This window comes from Sinocyclocheilus anshuiensis, unplaced genomic scaffold (assembly GCF_001515605.1).
Source record: "Sinocyclocheilus anshuiensis isolate Anshui unplaced genomic scaffold, SAMN03320099.WGS_v1.1 scaffold613, whole genome shotgun sequence".
In the NCBI taxonomy this organism is placed as follows: domain Eukaryota; kingdom Metazoa; phylum Chordata; class Actinopteri; order Cypriniformes; family Cyprinidae; genus Sinocyclocheilus; species Sinocyclocheilus anshuiensis.
Genome location: NW_015536487.1, coordinates 598,440 through 624,336, shown reverse-complemented (window position 1 = coordinate 624,336; position 25,897 = coordinate 598,440). Strand labels below are relative to the sequence as shown.

The 25,897-nt window shown below is 36.7% G+C and overlaps 1 protein-coding gene across 2 annotated transcripts; it reads right to left on the bottom strand.

Moving 5' to 3' along the window:
* Nucleotides 1-6,605: 6,605 nt before the first annotated feature.
* Nucleotides 6,606-16,474, bottom strand: rnf32 (ring finger protein 32). Of its 2 annotated transcripts, XM_016481147.1 has the most exons (8): nucleotides 16,389-16,474; nucleotides 14,947-15,202; nucleotides 14,721-14,863; nucleotides 12,581-12,613; nucleotides 12,344-12,468; nucleotides 12,125-12,233; nucleotides 8,864-9,034; nucleotides 6,606-6,843 (listed from the first exon to the last, which is right to left on the bottom strand). In XM_016481147.1, exons 1-8 carry the CDS (start codon nucleotides 16,446-16,448, stop codon nucleotides 6,628-6,630), a joined length of 1,113 nt encoding a protein of 370 aa, XP_016336633.1. In that variant the 5' UTR covers nucleotides 16,449-16,474; the 3' UTR covers nucleotides 6,606-6,627. The 2 variants fall into 2 exon arrangements, with proteins under 2 accessions (XP_016336633.1, XP_016336641.1); XM_016481155.1 differs by lacking the exon at nucleotides 8,864-9,034.
* Between the last annotated feature and the right edge of the window lie 9,423 nt (nucleotides 16,475-25,897).

Sequence of the window (25,897 nt, the reverse complement as noted above, 5' to 3'; positions counted from 1 at the left end):
TGTACAAATATTTACAGGTTTGGCTGTATCTGTGAGGTCCAAAATATCCGCTCTATTGAAACATGTCCTCACTAACATAGTAAAACATGTTGAACACTGACTAGTGAGCCAGACATCACTAGTTAAAATCATGAACAGCTGAATCATGTTTTTGTGGGGGTGATGTTTAGGGTTAGGGGTCGAGTTAGGACATATCATTAACCTTATATAAAACAATGGAGGTATATAAGATGTCCTCACTAATATAGTGAAATGTGTGTGTGCGTGCACATAACAGACTGCAGGAGCCTGTTGAAAATGTGGGAAAGGCAAACTGACTTGTGTGACAGCACTGACTTACACAGACAGTTAACAACTCTCACCCTAACACTCTCTTTTTTAACTATATTAAACTCTTGATTTTTTTTTCCTTTCTGAGAAGTAGGTTTCTTTATTTCACTAAGCCATTACAAGGGGTCACCTGATAAAGAATTAGCTAAATAAGAGATTTGTTCATCAGTGAGAGAGTGCCATTCACCTAAAGTTTTATGCCATTGTTTTAATTCAACATGGCTGTCAGTGACTAGCTGTTATAGACCTTGTTGTATCTGAAGGACTACAGATGTTATTAGATTCTATGCAATTAATTTACTTAGAATAGTGGTGTAAATTTGACCACAGCCAAAGAATCAGGCATGCAGAAGGGAAACCTTTTGACATTAGAATTTTGCTCAGTTTAAATGTGATTCTCTTTACAATTTCTTTTTAAACGTTACAGAGTACAGAAACTGGTCATTGCCCTCATCAACTGGTCATAAAGTCTAGAAAAGCTCCTTTAATTAAATAAACTAAATTGTTTAGTTTATCCTTCTGCAGTTTTTTCTTCTTTTAGGACTGGCGGGAAAAAACTACAAGGGATTTATCAAGGTGGAAATCCTAGGGAAGAAAAATCCTGAAGTAAAAAATAAATTAATTAATTGGTGTAACTAATGAATACATTTGAGGATTTAGGTTTGCCAGTGTACACTGTTGGTCTTTAATTGCGATAATTAGTAGATGCTGGAAAGACAAACAGTTTTTTTTTTTTTTTAACCTGGCTCGTCAGTCTGAAAACTAAGCACATCTAACTTAGGATGAATATGTTTGCCCAAGGATGAAAACCTGACCCTTTTTTACCACTTTCAACAAACTGGATGGTGCTTGAGATTTTGAATGGAAACATTGAAGTTGTTTTAAGTTATCCTCAGGAGTCAGCCTGTTGTACCCAATGTTTTATTTAGAGATAGTCTAGAAAAAGGTTGAATTATAATGTTATTTAAAGGAGCTCCCAAAAGCAGGAGAGGAGGAAAAAAGAAACATGCCCAATAGGAAAAGCCATGATGCAAAGGGGGAAAAGGAGGTAGATTGTTCCTTTTTGAAATATGAAGCTAGTTGAACTCTGATTTGACTGTGATTAAAAGTGCTTAATTTGAAGTCAGTGGTTGTTAATCCTTTATCTGTCCTCAAACAAATGTTTCCGATCTTTGGAGTGTTTGATTTGAAATCAGAAAATTGAACATGAAAGTACTTCTATGAAAAATGGAATCCTTTTTCAGAAGTTTAAATCGCTTTGTAAAATGAATCTCTTTTAAATATTTTGTTATTTTAATGATGAACTCACTTGTATTTTTTGCCTTATTTTATCTTGTTTGTATCTGTCTGTGTTAAGTGATGAAGTGATGACCCGTGTTAATTCATGTCAGATTGCACATGCTGTATTCAGTATGATTAATTCAGGCAATCACTTGTTTGGCAACTTGGAAACACAATACTCAAATTTCAGATTTTTATGCTGTACACATTTCTTTTAAATGTCCACATGTACCCTGTGGCCATGGATCATTTAGTCATATAAAAATAGCACAGTGCAACTTGTCCGTTTTGTTTCAGAAAGAATGTATTATCTGACGACAATAAACAACCTTCATTCTAACTGAAATATGACAGCAGATGGTAAATGTCAGACTTATCTAGGATGTGGGAAAAGATACCTTATTATGTTGTGTAATCTGATTTAGATGGAGCTGTAGTCCTTGAAGTGTCTTTCAGAATGGCCTTCTTTTTATTATTTTTATCGTGTCTTCATCATGAGCCCTCACCTGCTCTTTCAGTCCTTTCTTTCCAACAAACCATCTCCCCCTTTCTTCACTCTTTGTTTCTATTTATGCTTGAGATTTTTTTTTAAGAAACTCCCACCTATTGTGGGTTAAAAAAAAAATAGGGAATCTGAGAATTGACCATTTTTCTGTCTTACTTTCTGCAGGAATAAGGTTTGATCTCCTGGGTGATTTTGGACGATTTAATTGGCTTGGAAATTTTTACATCGTACTTTCGTACAATCTTCTGTTTGCTGTGGTAACCACATTGTGTCTGGTCCGAAAATTCACATCTGCTGTGCGAGAGGAACTCCTCAAAGCCCTCGGTATGTATTCTGCATGACTCCATTCTATTAGCACTTCTTATATCGTGGTTTAATCTCCAAATTTCTTTCTGGTCTACTATTTCGTTCTGTTCTTTTTCTCTTTTTTTTTCTTTTATGCTCATGTCTTTGTGTCTGTATATTCAGGGCAGTCCACAAGCAGTGCATAAAATGCATACTGTAGTTTTAGTTTTGAAATGCTATATTATTTGTCTATAAGAGTCAAAGAGTCCAAATGTTTCAAATACTTATCTCTTTGGTTTCAGGTCTGGATAAATTAAATCTGTCCAACAGTACGACAGATGCAGAGTCAGGGAAACATGCTGTCAACGGGCATCAGAAAACTCTGTGAGAACAAAATCGAGCCATTCTCTCACAAACTCATGTGTATGCAGTTGGGTTTTTCATTTTAAGAGTACAGTGGTATTTAGTCACAGAGCATCAAAAAAACAAAACCAAAAAAGTGGAAGTGTTTAGACCTACAATAGAGTAGTGTACATACCACTGAACCTCACTTCAGAATGCTTCCAGCTCTAACCAGGCTGAGATTCACAAATATTTAATTCGGATTAGCAGTGTTTGTTGTTCAGCTTGTAAATGCATTCATTTCAATTCTCTTGAGTGAGAAAATGTTATTTTCTTGCTGACCTGCACACCTAAAAGGCCTCCTGACTGCACCCTTCAATGAGGGATTATTATTATTATTATCTATAATTTTTCTCTAGTTTGATTAGGGGAAATATTAAGCTGTTTGCCAAGCTGATAATTTCACGTGTAATGAAGCATGCACTAGTCTCAATTAGGGCTTATAATTTTCCTCCTTAATTATTGTTTGATGACATTTTGTGCCCTTGTAGATCAGTATTTTGTAAAGTTAAATGGACCTTGTTAAAAGAAACCGGTTTAGTTCCCATAAAAAACAGCACACAAATGACATATAAACATTTTTGATAATGACAAGAGAGGCACCTTTATTACACATGATATTAGTACTAATATTAGAAACTACATTCTCTGAAGAATTGCAGAGTTGTCAAATTTAACACTGGCAAAGAAATCGTTGCAGTGAGTCTAACTGAACATTGATCATCTCAATTTAAGTTATAGATGCTTTAATGCCAAATTAACTAGTTCTTATGCAAATGGAGCACATTACAAAATCAGTTAAAAAAAAATCTACAAGCAAAACATGATGGCCAGTCACAATGACAAATACTAATTGTCAGCATTGGTCTACAGCTGTCAAATTTATTGCTTGCATTTTGATGTGTAAAGTAAGTTTTGTAATCTGAAAACTTGTTATTCTGTCTGCCATTGCATATGTTTACATTCACTTTGTTAAAATGAAGATCAATTATTATTTATATGTTGATCAATTATAAATGAGGAAGCGTTATGATTTTAGTTTCCTCACGCTTTACTGTGACAATTCAGGTTTGTTGGATGTGACAGAATTAAGTAATGGGAATTGACAAGGAAACTCCCCAAAACATGTGCCTTACTCACAATATTGGCATATACTGGGTAGTATTGAAATATCACAAAGAGTGGAGGAGCCTACCTGCCAAACTTCTTCTTGCACTGCAACTGTTCTTGTTGTTTTCATTGGTAGGCAAGGTTCCGATGTGGACATTATGGGTTCGAGTCACTACCAACAACCAGCTTCATATGTTATTGTGTTTACTTGAACTGGTTGTGGCAGATTGTGTTTTGGAATGCTGCGATCTGCCAGTCACTCTTGGCAAAATCACCTCAATGATTTAACACGTTTAATGGAGTGTAGTGTATTGTAGTCTTGAATAAGGGAGGTGACAAAATTGAAAAGACAGCAGAGAAATGCTGCTGGTAGTAAAATGCACCAAATATATGGGAGAAGGTGAGTCACAATCTTGGGATATGCTTCCTGTTCCTGTACTTAAATCTGCTGCTACCTCCTTCACAACATTTGATACTATACTATGCTACATGTACTATGCAAACTGAGAGCATATAACCAATAACATACATCCTTTGAACTTGGTTATTGCTGCAGAGCTTGTAAGGATCTATATATTTGCCTTATTTCAACATCACTAGCAAAACAGCCTTCAAACATCTAGTCTGTACCTCTGCAGCTGCTTTGCTTTTTGCAAATGGCAGATTATTCATGAAGATATTTGTGTGTTTTTCCACGCACTCTCATGCTGGATTTTAAGCCAGCTCAGTCTGTTCAGTCTAACAAAATACTGGCCTACACAGATCAGAGGCTAAACTCGTACATTATGTAGGATCTTGTATATAAAGGCTGTGAAAACAGGACTGCAGAGCCACATCAGATCTATTAAAGCTTATTGTGCAGTGAAATGAATGTGAAGTCCGAGCGGAGTCAGATGTCATTACGCATGTAGAGCGCAGCACGACTCATTGAAGGGTCTCCTTTGTAGCTATGAAATACTGTGTCATAGAAGCTTTTTTTTTTTGTCTAAATGTTACCGATTACACAGTTAATGTACAATATTTTCAGTATAGTTTCCAAACATTCCCATTCTGATGACAAAACCAATAGGCTAAAAGAACCATTCCTGACATTTCTCTTAAAGTGTTATGTAAAGCTGAACAGACATCCTGTGTGCAGTCTTCAGTTTTCGTCTCTTTAACTATAGCAAGCCTCATAATAATGTAAATGATGTATTTACATGTATATACAGTATATTTCTTCATTTTATTTTTGTAGAATGTAGATATGAAACGGCCTTTGAGCCTCATTCATACTATGCTATTTGTGGAAAAGGCCAGACAATTAGTCATTCAGCATTTGTTTATTGAACAAAAACAAACAAAAAAAATTTTAATCACCTCTGATGCCTTAAACAGGCTTTCTAGGCTTTTTCGTTTTTGTCTCCTGTTGTCCAGTATTGAGGAGACAAGTTATGCATGTGTGAGACGTGAAAATGAGTGAGTTTGTGTACCTTTTTATTGACTAATTCACTGTGAATCCCTCTTGTGATTGTCAATAACATGGCATACCAAAACGACAGGGTGTATCTTTTAACTCGAACTGGCCAAAGTCAAAAGAAACTATCAGGGCACTGATATTGAATATTAAAGTTTGGGCAGGAATCATTTTAAGAAACGGATTGAATTTTGTGTCTGCAGAGGTCTAGGATTCACATGAGGGACACTGAATTTAAAGCCTGTGAAAAGGTCATTTAAAAACTGACACCTCAGTGGGTTCTGTGGTTCAGTTTGCTGCATTGTTTTGTGGTTTTTATTGTCATGGATTTAAAAAAGTTACATGTAAAATATATTTTCTTCCTGTTGATTTGCACAAAGAACATTTTGTAAGAAAATATCTGGGGAATAAGTGTATAATGTCAATAATTGTGTCATTGAAGTAAGCTTTATAATGTTTTTTTGTGCGTATGTGTATTAAACTTTAAGGTCACTTTTGTCTGCACAAATTTTGTAATGCCAGAGCATCTTATATTATTATTAACTATATAATAAATTCTTTATTAACTACAGTATATAACACTAAATTCTACTCTTTGGCTTTAATTTAATTGGTGTTTGAGGAATGTTGCTGTTGCTTTATGCAGGACAAGGACTGGTGTGTCAGTTATTGTGTTGGGTTTCTCAAAATAGTGGCATACTACAGTGATACTAGAAATAACTGAAAGAGCAAGAAGCCGATTCATTCCATATTCTATAATGTGCTTGTCTGTACAACATTGGTACAAGAGTTACAAAAAATGTAGTACATCAAAGATGCTGTGGTATTTCAGTTTATTAGTCTGTTGAACTGTTGACAGCGTTTCACTAGAAAGTGTCCTGTCTACACATCAAAACAGCTTGTTTGTTCATCATAGGCTAAATGTCTGTCGGTCTCATTTGAATTCTCATCTTCAGATCCCAAGGGAAAGCTTAACTCTGTTTCCATTTTTGCCTGTTGCTTCTTTTACGTGTGTGAATGTATTTTCAGAATGTTTTCTCTCGTATTTGTAGAGTTGAATTGCATAGGTTTGTGAAGCAAAATGTTCAGATTGTCTTTAAGTTTACTTGGTATTTCACTTCAGTTTACAATAAAGTTTGTGACTTTTGACAGTTTTTATCGTACTGTTTGATGATGTAGAATGGCGATGTGGGAGAAGTTGAATTTGGCTCATTATATAAACTAGAACATCAAGACAAACTAATAAATATACTGATCTCTAATTTGAAACAAGCATTTTAGCATAGTGTGACCGGCAGAGAGGGCATGTGGGTTTCACCTCGTGGCAGAAAAGCTCAAAGGCTTGCAGACAGGGTTCATGGAAGAGATGGGAACAGGACAATAACAGGACATTCCTGTCTTCCTTCGATGAGCCATTGTGTGAGCCCAAGCGGTTCAGGCAAATGGGGCAGTCCTGAACACCACGCTGGACAGCCTGGTGGAAGCAAGAAAAAGAATCATGTGTGATTGTGTAATTGAAAGAAGTCATTTCAGTACTAGGAACTGGCAGCAGTAAACACATAAGTGAGTATGGACAAACAGTAATAATGCTAGTGAGAATTACACAATGCTTAAAATGCATATATGCCCATCCAGTTGCTTTCAATGAGGTGCTAAAATGTCAACTACACAATATATATCATACAGTATCCATTTGAAAATTTTACCCATGGCCTGTTACAATCAAGCATCAATCATGCACTATCCGTAAAATGTGCTGGCGGGGACCATTCTTGACTTTTAAGAGACTATAACCATTCAGAATGCACAATGATTAATGCTGCCAAGACACCACACTGACACCAGCAATCAGTAGTGGCACTCAATCAAATTGCTGCTCTGCATCTGTTGATTAGACGACCATTTACATTTTTCACTCCTCGCTGAATATTCAAAATGAATATCACCATTAATTCTGATGATCGAGATTGAACGTAACTGACTGTGCTATTGGTGCTAATTACTGGTGCTAATTCATGCTAGATTTCCTCTGGTTAACTGTTTTGCTGCTCAATTATTATCAGTTAATACTCAATTATTAATAATGGTTCTTATTATTATCATCGATGTTGGAAACCATTTTTGCTTAATATTTTTTTCAGGATTCTTTGATAAATAGAAAGTTGAAGAGAACAGCATTTGTAACATTATGGATGTCTTTACTGTCACTTTTGATCAATGTATCCTTGCTGAATAAATGAATTTAATTTTTTATTCTTCAGAAAAAAAAAATCAGAACCAATCAGCGTATTAGAATAATTTCTTAAGAAAAAGACTAGCCTAGAGTAATAGCTGTTGAAAATTCGGCTTTGCCATCACAGAAATAGATAATATTTTAAAATATGAAGAGTTTATTTGCAAAAACATAATTTATTAGAATAATTTCTTAAGAAAAAGACTAGCCTAGAGTAATAGCTGTTGAAAATTCGGCTTTGCCATCACAGAAATAGATCATATTTTAAAATATGAAGAGTTTATTTGCAAAAACAGATAATTATTATTTTTTTTATATATTGTTATCATGTTTTTATTGTGTTAGTTAGCTGTATTTTTTAGTTATTTTTTAACCTAATGATTGGTAATGTTAATTTGTATTTAATCATCATGCTTAAGCCTTCTATTATTCCCTTATGTTGCTTTTATTAACAAGCATTTGCTTTCCCGGCCTCTGAAATGCTCCTGTGAAATGAAAAAACAAAACATGCCCGTGAACAGACGCACACCTCGTGTTCCGTGAGAGTGTTTTCCTGCTCCATTATCAGGGAAAAATGATTAGCAGATTTATGACCGCTGTGTGCAGCTCGTATCACAGTTGTAGTTCAGTTGAGTCTAACAGAAAGTAGGTGTGCAGCCATAATCATTAACTGACTGTCAAGCTTCCTTTATTCAGCAAAGGCCAATCGCTTCGCACGAGAACATTTCATAATTGTTCGTTCTGTTTGTCTGGGTGGGAACGGGTTGGTTCTGACTTGAACTCTGCTAACTCTAGGTTTGAGAGTCTCAGGTTATCTGCCCGACCTCTCATCCAGAAGATAAAAAATGAGCGTTTCCTTTTTTAGTGGATCACTGCCATTGGCTGCCTCAACACAATAACAATGAGGCCCACTGAAATGCCAAATCTTGTCTTCAGCTCGCATGTAATGAAAGGCTAGGCATGCATTATCCGCGCAGCTTGTGTTTTTTAGTAAACACGGTGGATTATTTCCACTCATTCATTAGCAAGGTAAACAATCATCTCTTGGAGGGTTTGATACTGTTGAATCGGAACATCTGTGCCGCCAGTGCGGCTCGAGCACTCCGGGACAGGTGGCGGCACGTCGGGCGAAGGGCAGGACCGAGGAGCGACTGCAGAGAGGGATTAGAGGCATTGATGAGCTGCTCTTTTATAAAAGTACACTGGGATTTCAGTCTCCGTCTGCATGTGTAGGTGAAGGAGCAGCAGCATTATCGCAAACCTTCTCTTGAGCTTCCAGCCAGTCCTTCTCCTCCATTTCAGAAACACTCGTGTACTTGTTGAAGCGGCGCAGGATGTCGTGGCTCGAGGCCACGGAGCGATCGATATCGCTCAGGAAGGCTTCCACGTCTGTGCTGCATGACTGCACCAAGCTGTCGTTCATCTCCTGAAACTGATTAAGGAAATTAATGACATGAAAATGGGTTTCGGTCAGACATGACAAGGCAAACTGATGTTCCGTCATAACATAGATCAATTTGGAGTCTTGCACTGACAATGAAACGCTGTTAACAGCCAGATCAATAGCAGTATGAATGGATGTATGAAAGAAACTTTCTGGACGATCCCAGAAATTGACCTGCAAGATTAAGCATGCACAGGTACGCACACACATCCTGTGGCGACTATTGCAGCGAATGAAATCAGTGGTTTCTTTATAGCTGTATTTGATCAGTAATTAAACAGACGTTAAGCGTTCCACAGAGTTCAAACGTAGACCTTCCTAAAGAAGGACAAACAACACTTGGCAGTGTGAACTCTGCCTCCTCGCATTCAGGGAAAAGAGAGGGTAGGTACAATCAATCTTAATGTCACCAATTTAACTTTCTAATATGTTGACTTAGTGAGGTACCTGAGGAAAAAAACGAGCGACTAGTTGATTGAAAAGCTATCTAAGAGCAAAAGCGATAAGCATACTGCATTCTTTCTCTCTTTGTTCCATTTTGTTTAGCTGGTTAACTGCTTCCTGGTGTGCCAAAGGTCCAGAGAAACATGCAAAAAAAACAGAAATTCACACTCATTGACAAGTTACATTCCAAATATTCCATGTAATATCATGGAACTAGCAATACCAAGATTATGGATCTAAATCACAAGGGGAAAAAATGATCAAACATATACCTTGAAAGTAGAGCTGGGTAAAAAATATAGATATCTCGATATTAATCGATTCTCATTTTTACAGAACGATATCGATTCTTAAATCCCAAGAATCGATTAGTCTAGCCTGTTTTCAGTTAATGGACGGAACATTGAAGGGCACTTCCCATCCAATATATCGCAATAAGCATTGTGCGTTGGTACTTTTAATATGAAACAAAGTCTCAGATTTCAAATTCTGTCCATTGTATTGCAGTATTTAAACAATAAATGCCGTTTTGGCGCTGTTTAATGTGGAGTGACAGATCGCTGTAGCGCCTCAGTTCAACAGACGCAGCAGTGCGAGGCGCATGTGAACTGATCATCTCCTCCACATTAATGCTAGTTTCAGCACAAAATAAACATGACTAAACATCTGAACAGTGGCGGCTCATCGGGGGAGGCAGGGGAGGCACAGCTTCCCCATAATTTTGAGTTGAAAATGGGAGGAGGACGATTTAATGTTAATAAAATTCACAATTCATTTCAGTTCACGTCTCAGAATGTGTATTTTTTGTTTTGTAATACCATAAAGTGGTTAAGCAAATAATAATAATAATAATAATAATAATCGGCAGGGATCCCAGACCAAAACAATTAGTGTGCTTCCTCTATTTTAAAACCCACGAGCCACCACTGCATCTGAAGGTAAGTTAAAAGAAAGTACAACTTTACAATCCGTATCCTGTCTCATGTAATCGCTCAATTAGTGTTTCAGCTGCGCAAAGACGTCAATATAACGTCTTGTAAACAATGTCACGTTATGTCACATTTACCTCAGAAAAACATATTAGGTGACCATAAACTTATTAATCAGATAGAAAAATAAACTGTAGAGAGGGGCATGTTGCTAAATATATGCACCATATAACATTCATTATATTTTTTACTGTTCTTCAATGTTTAATTTATGTTTGAATAAATCCATCAAGTTTTTATGACAGCCACCATTTAAATGTTTATATTAAAAAAAAACAAATTGAAGTAGAAATATTATTATGTAACTGTAACTTTATTATTGTAAAAACTTCATTAATTTTAACCTGCAATATTATAGTATGTAATATTATAGTACCAACTGACTGTTGGTATATTTTACAGCATTAGTTGAGAGATTTTTTTTTCCTTGAGAAAATTTGGCATGTACTGTACCTGATATATATCCAAAATAATCGATATTGAATCGAATTGGTAATCGAATCGAATCGCAAGCTTGTGAATGAGAATTAAATCGAATCGTGAAATTTGTGTCAAAACCCAGCCCTACTTGAAAGCACTGTAAGTTGACAACAATATTAAACTTAATTTATATAACCCCTTTCATACAATGCAGCTCAAAGTGCTTCACATGAAAACAAGTAAATACCATAATAATAACATACAATTAAAAATGAAACCTACTTTAAATTGATAATAAAAGAAGATAAAACAACAATACACCAATAATATATAGAATGCTTAAAAAAATAAATTTGCTAATTAAAAGCTTAAGTAATTTTTTTTAATGTTTTTATCTTTCCATTAAAATATTTAGTGATCTCTGGATAAGGTATTTGCTAAATTAACACACTTGATGTAAATGTAGATAATTTCCCCTTTTCATTCCTGCCACTATAAACTAACTTGCCTTGAAAGAGAGCACTTGGCTATTAGTTGTTTAGCAAACGCAATTGAACCATACTCCCTAGTAGCAGACAAATGAAAATAAAAAATAGATTTGGCAACGCTCAACAGTATACGATACTGTCACAGGGGTCAATGCATACATCTGTATGCTTTTAAATAAGCTTTCCAAAGCAGTTTGAGAATATAGCTTGGAGTCTGGAATAGTGCTGTCAGTTCCAGAACCGTAACCAAGACTTGACAGTTGATGCCTCACTAGATGGCAACCTTTGCTTTCCCTGGGCTAATGCATGGGGACTTCTGTGTGGGATAATGAGGGGGCTGCAGGGCCAGACGTCTGTGTCAGTGAGGTCCCTGCCCAACAGCTTCTAACCACTTTCACCTGCTATCAGTATCCTGCACTCTGAAGGGTCAAAGAGTGCATGAAAACTACTATGGAAAATGACTTTTTAAAACAAACTCTTTAAGCCTTCAATTCTAAACTCACAAATCTTGTACAAAATTAATTATTTTTCAGTTGGGGCTTTACTCTCTTCATTTTGCAGAATAATAAATAAAAAACTCCAAAATGACCAGACAAACCATATTTTCTGGCATATTATATCAATAATACAATAATCTAATTAATTAACTAAAAATGCTATTGTATTGAGAGACCGATTGAGAGCCCGAAATGTCAATTAACAGACTAAAACTGTCATAATGTCTCAATTAATGTTACCTTTTTTTCAAAGAATACTCGTCTTAATTGTTGGTCTTTCGGTGGCACATACTTCTTTATGTTGCTGTACCATTTGCGAACAAGGTAGCCACGCCAGAAAGCCTGTATTCTGAGATTTGAAAAATAAAAACCAAACACAAGAAAACAATGACACGGTTGGGAATGGGAGCAATTTAGATGGATGTAGATTGTCCAGCCGCATGAACTTCACATCTTTACCTGACAGCACACTTTTCCCGATAGAGACGAGCACCATCGTAAATCACCCTGGTCTCATACTGCTCCGTCCTGCACATCGGGCAGCTCTTCCTGCCTGAGAACTTCTCAAAAGACTTCAGACACACCTGAAATTAGTGGCACAAAGGGACTAATTCACAAACTCTGAGTGATTTTCATAAGGTGTTATCAAAGTCTCCATGCCAATTAATGATGTTGGAAGAATCTGTAATGACTTACTTTGTGAAATACATGAGAACAGGAGAGTAGAACCTAACCAAAGACCACAAAAAACATAATTAGCTATTATATAAAAACATTTAGTTGACCAAATGCCAAATGTAGCATACGTGAGTTCCTGCATATTACATATTAAAATATAGCATGGTAATGAATCGATCAAGGTGGCCAGTGTGTTTATGTACAAAAAGATGTGATATTCTTGATTAGTCACCAGAAACAGCAGCTGAGAGTACATGTATACTGTCTGTCTACTGCCTATAAAACTGTCTACTGCCCACAGCTTGTCTGATAATCTACATGCATTCAGTCTCCATTAGACTGTATTCAAGAGCAAATTTCTCACACCAAATCAACAAACACAGGAGCAGGTGAAGCATCTAGCTAACTTGTTAACAAATACAATAGTTCCAAACTTTGTTTTATATATTTATATTATATTAATATTTCTCAAATCAATTTGTATTATGTAGTTAATAGTATTTCAGACTTTCAATATTCTTTTGTTAATGCATAATCTACTTGCATGCACTTTATTAATTTTCATATCTACAAAAAAATTTTGTTTATGCCAATAATAGTTATTTTGAGAATCATACCTCAAACTAATACATAGATAAAATATTTAACAAATTATAATATATAATATATATTAATAGAATTATATCAATTAACATTGCTGTTTAACCACAGTGCCTTACGTCTTTTTTGCCACATCTTAGTAAAATAATGTGAAACCATTACATCTATTACACTAATATTTACATCATGTGACTAAGGCACAGTTTGCCTGTTGTTCTGAACAGCTGGTCTTTTTCCCAGCATTCCTGAGGAGACTGGCGTCTTAAAAGGGAATTGGGAAGCTGTAAAAATGGCTGGTTGACCTTCCATACTGACCTCCATCATTCATGATACAGTTGAGTTACAAGACATTATGGTAAATTTGTAGAGTTACAGGACACTAAAAAGTGTGTTTGTGTACATCTGGGAAAAAACAAGGGCATCTGTTGACCGAAAGAACATTGGAGGGCACTGCAGGAACTCATGAAGATAAAAAGAAAGAAGAGGACATATACAGTAGTAAGTTAAAGGGGTCATATGATGCGATTTCAAGTTTTCCTTTCTCTTTGAAGTGTTACAAGCTCTTGGTGCATAAAGAAGATCTGTAAAGTTGCAAAGACTAAAGTCTCAAATCCAAAGAGATATTCTTTATAAAAGTTAAGAGTCAACCACACCTACCCAAAACGGCTCATTCTAAAACGCCCCCACATGTCTACGTCACTATGTGGAAATATTTGCATAATGCCGCCCAAATGCGCACGCAGAGAAAGAAAGCGTGGTTTCAGGAACAGCAGTAGTGTTGATGCAGCCATGTCAGGGAGACGCTGTGTATTTCAGTGCAAAAGCAAAAGCACTTTATTTGAGCATGTCAACATATTCTGTTACACCAAATACACAAAATAATGATCTTTAAAAAAGCATCATATGACCCCTTTAAGGAAATCGCTAAAATAGTCCATGTGACATCAGTGGCTCAACCGTAATGTTATTAAGCTACGAGAATACTTTCTGTGCACAAAGAAAACAAAAATAACAACTTTATTCAAAGAGTTCACAAGAGTTCTATGACGCTTGCACATGATGCTGCTGATGGGAGGAGCCGCCATTCTGACATAGAACCAGGATGTGCCTTTTGTTTTCTTTGCACATAAAATGTATTCTCGTAGCTTAGAGAGTACTTCTCGTAAAAAATACTGCAGGGTCTATACAGGCTGAGAAAGCTCTCGGATTTCATCAAAAATATCTTAATTTGTGTTGCAATATAACAAAGAGTGAAAAATTTAAGGGGGTGTGAATACTTTCCGTACCCACTGTATATATATATATATATATATATATATATATAATCATCAAATGCTAAAACTCTCAAAACTCTAAAATTTTGGGATTGCCCCATGAATCACATAGGCTAAATGGTCTCTTTTGGCTCCAAAAGTTAACAACTTTGGGACAATGTTAATTTTGTACCAACAATAATCACTGCACTTAACTGTCAAATGTATTTAAATGCGTTCCAAATTCATGTGGCTCAAAAATGAGAGGGCACATAAGTGGGCACGATGCCTCTGAACGAAGTTACCTGTGGTTGCAGACGAAACTCCTCCCTGCATATCACACAGGGCTGGGTTGAGTCTCCCTCCTGGATGGACCTGGTTTTGACCTCTGCCCACTCCTCTGCTGTTAGTCTTCTTGAAGGAGCTGCCACCAGACCCATCCTCTGGGCTGCATCAGCAGCAACAACTGAACATTAGCCAATGTGGGCTTTCAGCAAAATCTAAGCATGAAACACAATAATCGCAGCCTACCAAGAGTCAGAGGTGGAGGGCCACGATCCAGCACATACTCTCTCTCCTCTTGTCCTTGTGTCTGCTCAGGACATATGACGCTCTGCCTTGAGTTGTGATTTCTGTGCTTCCTACTAACATGTGCAGCCCCACAGGAAGCGTCTGATACGGGGAGGTTACGGGGAATGTTTCGAACAAGAACGCTTCGTGTGATATGGTCCTGTAGTGCTACAGCTGCTAGAGTCAGCCTCCCGCGCTCTGCTTTACAGCCGAATCCCTAAGGAACATGGAGCTGTCAAACTCAGTTAATACACTGTAAACCAGTTTAGACTACCGGTCTACTGCTGCATGAGGGCAAGAAGCATGTTTCCATATTGATGGCAATCCCAATGTAACTGTGTAATCTGACTAAATAGCCTCTTTGTCAATGAATCTACTTCATAATTCACTGAAATGTAATTATATTAAAGTGGATTCTGTTTTTTGTTTTTTTATCAGTGACTACATATTTCTCATGGGTTCTTAAAAGTGTGAAATGGACCGATACTAATTCTTTGTGTCCTGCATTTGATGAGTACTCAGTCATGACAAACATTCTTGAAACTGAGCGCTCATGAGCAAAGATGGCAGTCTTTTGTGGGGTCCTTTCATCAGTCCATCATTGTCCACTGAGATGATGGCAATGCTAATGTATTACAGACCTAGCTGGTTTTTTGTCTTGGGTTTAATTATAGACGAATGGCTATGAAGCATTACCACATTTTAATCCAATATTTTCAGTCCAGTTCAAACAAATCTTTAAACTTGAAACTGTGTGTTCAAGAGCTGCGCTGAAGTCTGTCATATTGATATGGAGAGTCTGGGAGCTGTGTGTCTTACAGCAAGTTCCTTTTTTATGAGAAGATTGCATGTTGTTAAATTGAACGTTGCGTCATATGCCAGTGATTTATAAGCACCATAACAATGGTAGATTATATTCTTATGATGATGATGATAATGATTATAGGATTAAATGAGCGTTACTGAATTCGTAAAGCAGAAAAGATTTTTAGTCACCAGCCTCATAAAACTGTCACGATTGTAACATTTTAAGTAACTATTATGCAGTGTATTTTACAGCGTCAATTTATCTTAGACCTGTGCCTCACAGAGATATGAACACAGAGATTAGCCTACAAATAGTTTACGAGCATAGATATCTATGCTTACGAGAATTTGCGAATGTGTCGTTGATATGGCGGTCAATTGTTTACCGTGGCAACCTAACTTTACACCTGACTGTCTCGGAATCAGAACAGTAACCATAACAGCTAGCAAGAGCGCAGAGACAAAAGTTATCTTAAATTATGAGGCGCAAAATAAGCAGGGACGCATTTTGATATGCTTACAATTCACCCTCTCAAACTAGCATAACAACGCAGAGATGATCCTCAAAAAGAGTAAAGAAAAGAAAAGCACCTCACCCGCGGCATTGCTGTCCACAAAAACAGTGTTTGCTTGGTCGCTATGCAACGAAGCTCCATTCAACTCAGTGTGAAGTTCCCACGAACTCAACTAGTTTTCCCGATTGTCAATAGATCTGATTACGAGTGATGAATTGAATAGTGGAAATACTTTTAAAAATGTACATTTCAATTCAAAAATACGTTTTTAAAACATTTATTACGAGGTCTGAAAACAATTATGTTCATTTTTAATATGCACTCATAAATAATTATTTGGCTAAATAAATTAAGAAACAATCATGTCAAGTTTATAGATTTTGTTAAAACCATTATATAATTACAACAGCACCAAAAACAATCTTCCTCAGTCTAAGCAATAGCTAAATTTGTCACCACAATGGTGAACAAATGGTGAAAACAGAACATTAAACACTGTCCTTTTTGCTTATCTTGTCCAAAAAAAAAAAAAAAATTTAAAAATTGTGCCATTTCAACATTCACTCCTCAATTCCCTCACTGGGAAAACCTTAATTTTTAAATCAGCTGCTGGTAGAGTTTGCACTTTGCACTTAAAGGGATAGTTCACCCAAAAATGAAAATTGCCCTGGGGGTAAGCAGATAAACATAACATTTTCATTTTTGGGTGAACTATCCCTTTAACTGGTCTGGGAGGGAAAATCATGTGCAATGTATAGGCCTACAATGTTTAAAATGCAATGTTTTCACTCTTAAAAATAAAGGTTCCAAAAGGAGGTTTTTACAGAAATGCCATTAAACAACCATGTTTGGTACCCCAAAGAACCTTTCAGAACAGTTTTTAAAAGAACCGTTTTTTCTTAGCATGAATTTTAATAATCCAAAGAACCTTTTGTGGAATGGAAAAGTTTCATGGATGTTAAAGGCTCTTCATGGATCCATGCCTTAAAAGAACCTTTATTTTTAAGAATATTGGATAAGTTATATTACAATTCTTCTGTCCTTATCTTTTATTCCAAAAAATAACTCACATTTTTATTAGGCCTGTGCATTTCTTAACTTTAAAAGGGTTTTTCAGAGATACAAACATGGTTACATTAACTTTAAAAGAATAAGGTTAATTAGTGGTTAAAACGCGTGTACCACCTACAATAAGCAGGAGGATCTCATCATCGAGCTTTCGTCAAATGCTGAATTCCTCAACGCTTCTTTGCTCATACCTGAACCATGAGCTCAGGTGTCTCAAAGAGGTCATTCTGAGATGTTAAAAAACAACTTCAGAGAAAAACACACATACAAGACATTTCACCAGAAATCAAAATGTAATGATGTCTTATTTTATAATTCTGAATGTCTGATAAATGGCATATGTTCTGGTGCAGACACAAGGTGAGAACAACTGGCTATGTTTAGCACCCTTCAGTGGATCACCCATCATATCAATAAAAGTGGGTGCCTTCAAAAAGAACATTGGACTTCTTTCTCAGTGTGACAGGGAAAAACCATCATGCCTTTTTTCTGTAGACCCTTGCATTCTTGAGATTAGCGTAAGAAAAGCACAGCCTATGGCCTTTAATGCCCCAGACAAAGGTGTGGAGCAATTTATTTGTTAGGAATTTATCCTCTGAGTGTTCAATCAAAACCTGTCTTCCTCAATCCCCATGACTTGAGGCCCATCATTTGTGTTTTTAAGTAAATAATCAGAGTTTTCAAAAAGAAGTACAGTCAAGTCTCTCCATAAAAGCTGCTTTCTTCCAACTGTCATCGAAATGGATCTTAGTACATGCTTTAATTTTCAACAGGGACTGTTTGTTTTCTTCGTCTCTATAAATACCAGTTTAAAGAGCTTTCTATTTAACTTTATTCTCCGTGAACCTTTTTACCTGTTCTGAAAAAAGAGAGGACTCACCTTGCCGTGCAATGTGTCGATGACCTAAGAAACGAGGGCTGTGGGGTCTGTTGGTGTGATGTGTTGAATAGGAAACCTTTGCTGAACTTCTGTGCAAACTTTGCAAGGCACAGACAGCTTAAAAGGGAGAAGTAATCCATCGATTTATCTCTGCTCAAAGAGAAGGGGCAGGCATATTCTGAACAACAACATTTTCACGTGAAAGTGGGAAAAGATCATTAAGGAGATTTTGCAATGAATAGTGGAAAATGTATTACTGAATAATTTGAAACATCAATGTAGAAATTGTTGATAATTTAGCATAGGTTCTCTTTGAACAACAGAATGTGCAGCTTCCAATCAAGTCAGGTGATGTTAGGCTATTAGCCTGATGGCTTTCAGAATGGACACACAGCACAAAAGCCATGTTCAAAGTCCCTGATTGTATGACTTAGTGGCTAGAATGAATAAATGAACAGATGAATGAATAAATGAATTCATTTTTAAGAAGTGGATTTTTACTTGGCCTATAGCTGACAGTTTGAACTTACAGGATTTCTAATAAAGATATGATTAAGATTAAGCTCCAGCTTACATTGAAGTCAGTACTCATATGGAGAGGGAGAGAATAATGGAGCATCTTTACATTTATTTTGAAAGATGAAGCTCGCGATTATGGTAAGGGGCGTTACATTTCCGACGAGTGCTTGCGGTGTTCGGCCAATCACAATGCACTGGGTCAGCTGGCCAATCAGAGCAGACTACGCTTGTCGGAAGGAGGGACTTTGTAGAAAACGAAGCGTTTGAGAGAGGCGGGGCATAGAGGACCTACAATAATGTACAGTATTTGAAAAATAATGTGTTTTTTGAACATTAAAGCATGTCAACATATTCCGTTACACCAAATACACAAAATAATGATCTTTAAAAAAGCATCATATGACCCCTTTAATAATGTAAATTATGTGAAAAATAATGTGTTTTTCGAACCACCAAGCATGAGAGCATGTTCTAGTACACCCCCAAAACAAAATCAAGACTTTGTAAAAGAGCATAATAGGACCCCTATAATAATTTCAGTGGTGGAAATTATATGAATTATTCCAATGGTGGAGATGACCAGCCATTGTCCAAATGATTTTCTGTGCTTCCTTCTAATAGAACCTTGATATAATGCCACTCTTATATAATACAACATACATCATCAACCAGTTGAGATGGGGGCTAATCAAAAGGTTATTGCTATTGTGCTATTTTTGTGTCATTGCTGACTAAGTAAACCTGTGAAAAAAGAAAGAAAGAAAACAGTCTTTGTCTAAGACGGAAGGCGAAATAGTTTGAACATGTCCACTGAAAATTAAATACAAATCACTGTGTGCTTTTGCATCTTTTTATTTCATTTGCTAAGTGCTACATTACCTCATGCTTTGGACCTCACAAAAGATTTCCCATAAATCTCCTGGCGGCTGAGAGTAATCGATCAGGCGGTTTGATTAACCTGTCTGAAGGGTCCTCCCACAGTACTACAGGTCTTGGCTGGCTCTGTGTATGGCTTGTTGGAAATGTTCATTGTCAGTTAGCCTGGCTGAGCTCAGGCTGCAGAGGTTAAATTCTGGACCCGAACTCCACTGGGGGAACATCTCTGCATTCATGTTGCCCACAAACTATAGTGACATAATTTTGATGGCTTATGGATCAATAACGTTGCAAGTGATGCTTTTACTATTTGTCTCTTTGGTCACATGGTACTTCCTGCCCATCAACACACCTCATCCACTTATACGACATATAATAATAAGTCTGGATGCTTTGCACTCGCTCTCATAGTCTGTAAGGACTTGCTCTGTGTGCCAAGTGTGTTTCACTTGAATGTCGCCGTGGTGCCCAGCAATCTGCAACACATTTGCAAAGCCATCTCGTCCCCATAATGGCCAATAATTTTGCAGAATCCATCACAGGGGCTGAAAATAGACTGCCATAATGGCCATAAATTGTAGCCCAGGAGAGATTAACACACGGAGCTGTGCCGACCCTGTTGTGCCTGAGAGTCTCCTGTACCTCCAGAGACGAGCTTGTCTCGTTCTCCTCTCCGTCACCTGCTGATTTCATACATGGGGCCAGCGATTAAAATTATAGCTCCTAAAGCAGGAGGCCTTGTGCTCTTGGTGGGTGGATGTGTGGGAAGAGCTGCGCTAATGCCCACCATACAGTACACTGAGGTTAGCTTTCTGTGATACCTCACCTGTTCGGCATATTGAGAATAACATTGGAATGGAAAAAGGAAGCTTATAAAGAGCTGACAGTCATCTGGATAGCCTCAGGTGGTTTGATGGCTTACTTTAACCCTCTAACTGTTAAAAGCATAAAGAGTAAATCTGCATAGAAAATGAGTGTTTTCACTGTGTGTGGATTTATTATCATTATCATTAATGTTGAACCCCCTGTCACACATACACAAACAACCAGAGAGGGTAATTAACTCATCTCATTTAAAGCAGAAGTTCAGAGCCCAAAGACTTCCTTACAAGTCCCACATTAATCATGGCTTATTTCATGTGATTGAGTGAATGAATGACTGAATGATTGAGGCTGACGTTTGCCTTGGGTTGATGGAATGTGTTTGTGGTAAAATGTCATAAATGCAAAAGTTCTCTGAGCAAGGAATATAAATATGTCCCAAACCGCTCACTAGAATTATCACATAATTGGGGACTTTCCACATCTACCGTAGGGCAACACCCTTCCAACTCCCTGTGCTGTGCCCCGAGTTTGAGTTTGGTTAGGTTTTATTTGTGGCTTCCGAACATTATCTCTCTATGCAAAACAGTTTGCTTGGCAGAGTCAATCTGAGTGCAGGCAGCAATTCTACAAAGATCTGTTCATTTCACACAACCGTGGTTTGAGGTTTGATAAACTTATCTACATGGTCTACCATTAAAGTACTTACATATATGTACTTTATGTATTTTTAATTAGAATATAATAGTTTTGTTATTCCATACTATAGTATATGTAAATCACTGTTTGTTGCTAAATGAAAAGTGCCTCGAGAATCTTAACCTTCTAGCCAATGTTATTTCAATTATGACCATTTTTGATTATGACCATCATCATTTTAGCTCGTTTCAAATGCTATTGTGACTTTTGACTTAATTCACAGACAGTTCTTTCCATTTGTTTGTTTTGTTTAATGTTCTCTCACACTCCATATCCAAATGATTGGATAGATAAGCACAGTTCTGGAAAAAGAAAAAAAGCCTAAATGACACATGTTGCCTCACTGTTCAGCAGGTGAGTCATTCAGCACGCCTTTGATACTTCAAAGCGTGTTGAGGTTGTGCCAAAGGAGAGCACTACTTTAGTCTTGTGTTGTAATTTCAGACAGTGACGACGGATAAACTATCAGCGCATATTTACTTGTTTTTCAACCAACCAAATATTCACTTCGCCTTTTATTGCTCATATTGACATATACTTCTACTGTACATTTGTTTTTCTGTGCCCTCAGTCAATATTATTACAGTGATGTTCAAAGTATATTGTTTATGTACTTTATATCATATCTCTCATATTTCCACTGCACAATTGTAGAGATTATTACATAGATGATGCCAACCCCTCAGAGGACCTCAGATGATGCCAACCCTGAAACAACAAACAGAACTACCAAATTTTGCTATAAGTTTGATTGCATCATATAATAATTGCTGTTAATAATGTTCATTGTCTGTTGATTACGTCTTTAATTGATTTTTCCGTACATTTATGCCATATGTACATTAACTGACAGTCACCACTGATAAGCTACTACTAAATATATTGAAGAAACTTAATTTTCTGTAAAGTTGCTTTGCAACGATTTGTATCGTGAAAAGCACTATACAAATAAACTTGAATTGAATTATTTCTATTCTGAATGTACTGTCTAAATGTTGATTTTTCTAAGCTTTGGATGCTTCAAATATTTTCCTGAACAGGTCCAGTGGAAATCACAATCTCTTCTGTGCTTCTAAATGTAGTGACATGTGACAGACGCTTGATAATACCATTTCAATATGGGCCGTTGAAACATCCTTCATCCATACCACAGTATCTGAAGCATCTATTTGACATAGGCTGTGACAGGGAAAGCTGAAAGTTTGATATGCTCTGTTGCAGATCGTTAATGTTAAGAAAACAAAATGTCTTGCCTTGAATCGCAGTGATGTACATTCACACTAAAGAGGTGGGAAGCTTTACACTAGAAATAAAAGTAATATGTCAGTAATATGTCCAATATTTTTACTCTTAATATGTCATACCACCGTTTCAATAAAAATGTTATATTATGTATTAATTAGTATGTTTATGAAACGTATTGTGAGCTGTGCTACTGCTAAGACTAACTCCAGCATCTCTGATTATGGAAAAACCTATTTTACAAGTCACAATCAAATGTTACAAAATGGTCAAGGGGTTATGAACCTAGACATTTCAATGAGATTCTGTCTGTGGCGTGTTAAAATGTCTGTACATTACAAAATGTTGTAATGACTGGTTGATAGCCTTAGGAGGTGACAGCCCGTTGGCTGCCAGCCTGACCCTGCCATCCGTGCCGAGGTAAACAGGTGCGTCTCTCATCACTTTACACCCCCTCAGCTGTATATCTCCGACAGCATGAATATGGAAGAAAAAATAAAAATCTTAAATCACAGTTCATATCTCACAAGCTCTTCTCGTCACCCCATTCATCCAGAGCTCTAAGGCATTAACTCTCTAATGGTCTGCTCACCTTTTCCTTAATTCTGGCATCCGTCCAGATGTTTTATTGTTTTAGTCATTATGTAGGCCAATAGTAGTAAATATTACCAAAAAAGACTTGACAGCCTAATAAGAGCATGACCATTCAGGGAAAAGGCCTACAGTATTAGCCTTTTTATAAGAAGTTTTCCATTTATGTAATCCCTATTCTGCATTCTCTTGTACTTTGTATAACTTTACCTGACTTTCTGTTGTCCAAATGTCAAAAGGTGCATTATGAACAATACTGGCAGGGGGAAAAATTCCTTGGGCCTTGACGGCTTCGATTGGCTGATAGTTTTGTCTCACATTACAGTGTTGAACCATCGGGCCCATCCACGTGTCAGGGAAGGGAAATGGAAGATCAAGGGCAGACGAGAGTGGCGTGTTTACATTCTTCTCTGATGTTCCACCCTCCACATCTCTCATCCAGCTCTGCGAATCAATAAAGGATGGATGAAATGGAGGAGGAGATCCAGTTCACATAACCCTTCAGCAGGGTGAACAAGCTTTGTGAGCTTTATCTTGTCAGCAGGCTTGCAGATTTTTCTACTGTTGGGGAATTACAATGAATCACTCAACTCAATTTGGAAATATGGAAAGAAAGACCTAGAGATAGATACTTCCGCTTATGTGATATTTTGTGCAATATCATATACTTTGATATATTAGCTTACACTTGTCCATAGTTTACGCAGACATTTATAAAGGAAGTTACTGTAACACGCTGGAATCACAACAAAAGAATTTAAAATAATAATAATTATGATGCTACGAATTAAGATATTTTTGATTAAATATGAGAGCTTTGTGATCCTCCATAGACAGCAATGTAACTGAAATGTTCCCAGACCCAGAAACTTAGCAAGGACATCGGTAAAATGTGACATCAGTGACTCAACTTCAATTTTGCAAAGCTACTAGAATACTTTTTGTGTGCAAAGAAAACCAAAATAACAGATTAAAAAAAATAATGCTGATTACATTGATTACGCTCAGGGGAAAGCGCACGCATGCGTCGTGATACTCTCCAAAATGGTGGAAGACGGTAACATGGGGAGAAAAATTGTTGAATAAAAATTTATATTTTTGTTTTCTTTGCGCACAAAAAGTATTCTCGTGGGGAACAACATGAGGGTGAGTAATTAATAACAGAATTTTCATTTTTTGGGGTGAACTATCCCTTAAATGGTTCAATGAATTATACTTTTAGTAGCCTTCTTTCAAAGAATAAATGTTTGGTGGAGATAAAACAAACAAAAGCAAATGCAATTCAATTGTTACATGATAAGACCATTTAATAGATCAGTCAGTGAGCCTATAAAAGTTTCACAGTCTGTCAAAGCTGCATAACTAGGGGAGAGCGGGGCACAAAGTAACACTTTTTGACTTTTTCAAATTGTGTAAATCCACATGGGGTTCAGAGTATAATTTTTTTTTATCCACAGTAATTTCACACTTGTCTAGTACAAATATGTCGCTTTGTTTCATAATTACAGTGTATACGCTTTTCTTTATTTACCCTCAAAAAATGGAAGTGAAATGTGACAACATGCCCCGTAGGTGGGGCTTTCCCGCTGACAGGAGATGCATGGTGTAAATCCAGTATAGCCTAGTAAAGTCACTTTTGCCGTTCAGCAGAGCAAGATACATAGAAAAATTGAGCCGTATTGTCTGTACAGTATCTGTGACTTTACAAACGAACCAACGGAATGGGCAGAGGTGTCAATTCCGGGCATTCGATATTTGCAAATCTAGGGACCGTCTCTAAAGTTACATACGACATTGGTATACACTTTTCTAACTTCAATAGCATTTGAGGAAAAATACTTACAGTAACACAACCAACTGTGAAGTGGTCATGTAGTTCTCGGTTATAATGCACACCTTTTAGATTTTTGATATTTGTATTTACTAAAAACTAAATAAAACAACGGACATTTGTGTTTGTCATCCTGTCATTAATTATTGTCATTATTGTTTTTTTTTTCGCTTTAGATGTGGTATATTTAAAGGACAGTCCATACATTTTATACTTATGTACAGTACACAAAAAATACTTTAAATCATATGTAAATATTGCTATTTTTTTCTTTACGAATATGGGCTCAAGCACAAAATATGCCATAATTTAAAGCTCAATAGCATTTGAGGAGAATGACTCACAGTCATAAAACCAACTGTAAAGTGTTCATGTAGGTGTCAGCTATAATGCACACCTTTTAGATTTTTGATAGTTATTAAAATAAACGGTAAATTCATTGTAAAAAAACTTCCTGTAGAAATCACAGTAACTAACTGGCAGCAGTTCACTCGTAACTTACTGTAATTTTACCAGAGGTTATATAAGCTGCGGTCCATCGCACAGCCGCACTCCCTTTTGACTGAGCGGACATCGCTTGGGAGAGCTGTTCTGAGGTAAAGTATTTTTTGTGTACTGTACATAAGTATAAAATGTATGGACTGTCCTTTAAATATACCACATCTAAAGCGAAAAAAAAAACAATAATGACAATAATTAATGACAGGATGACAAACACAAATGTCCGTTGTTTTATTTAGTTTTTAGTAAATACAAATATCAAAAATCTAAAAGGTGTGTATTATAACCGAGAACTACATGACCACTTCACAGTTGGTTGTGTTACTGTAAGTAATTTTCCTCAAATGCTATTGAAGTTAGAAAAGTATAAACCAATGTCGTATGTAACTTTAGAGACGGTTTGCGAATATCGAATGCCCAGAAACGACACTGGCCATTCCGTTGGGTTGTTTGTAAAGTCACAGATACTGTACAGACAATACGGCTCAATTTTTCTATGTATCTTGCTCTGTTGAACGGCAAAAGTGACTTTACTAGGCTATACTGGATTTACACCATGCA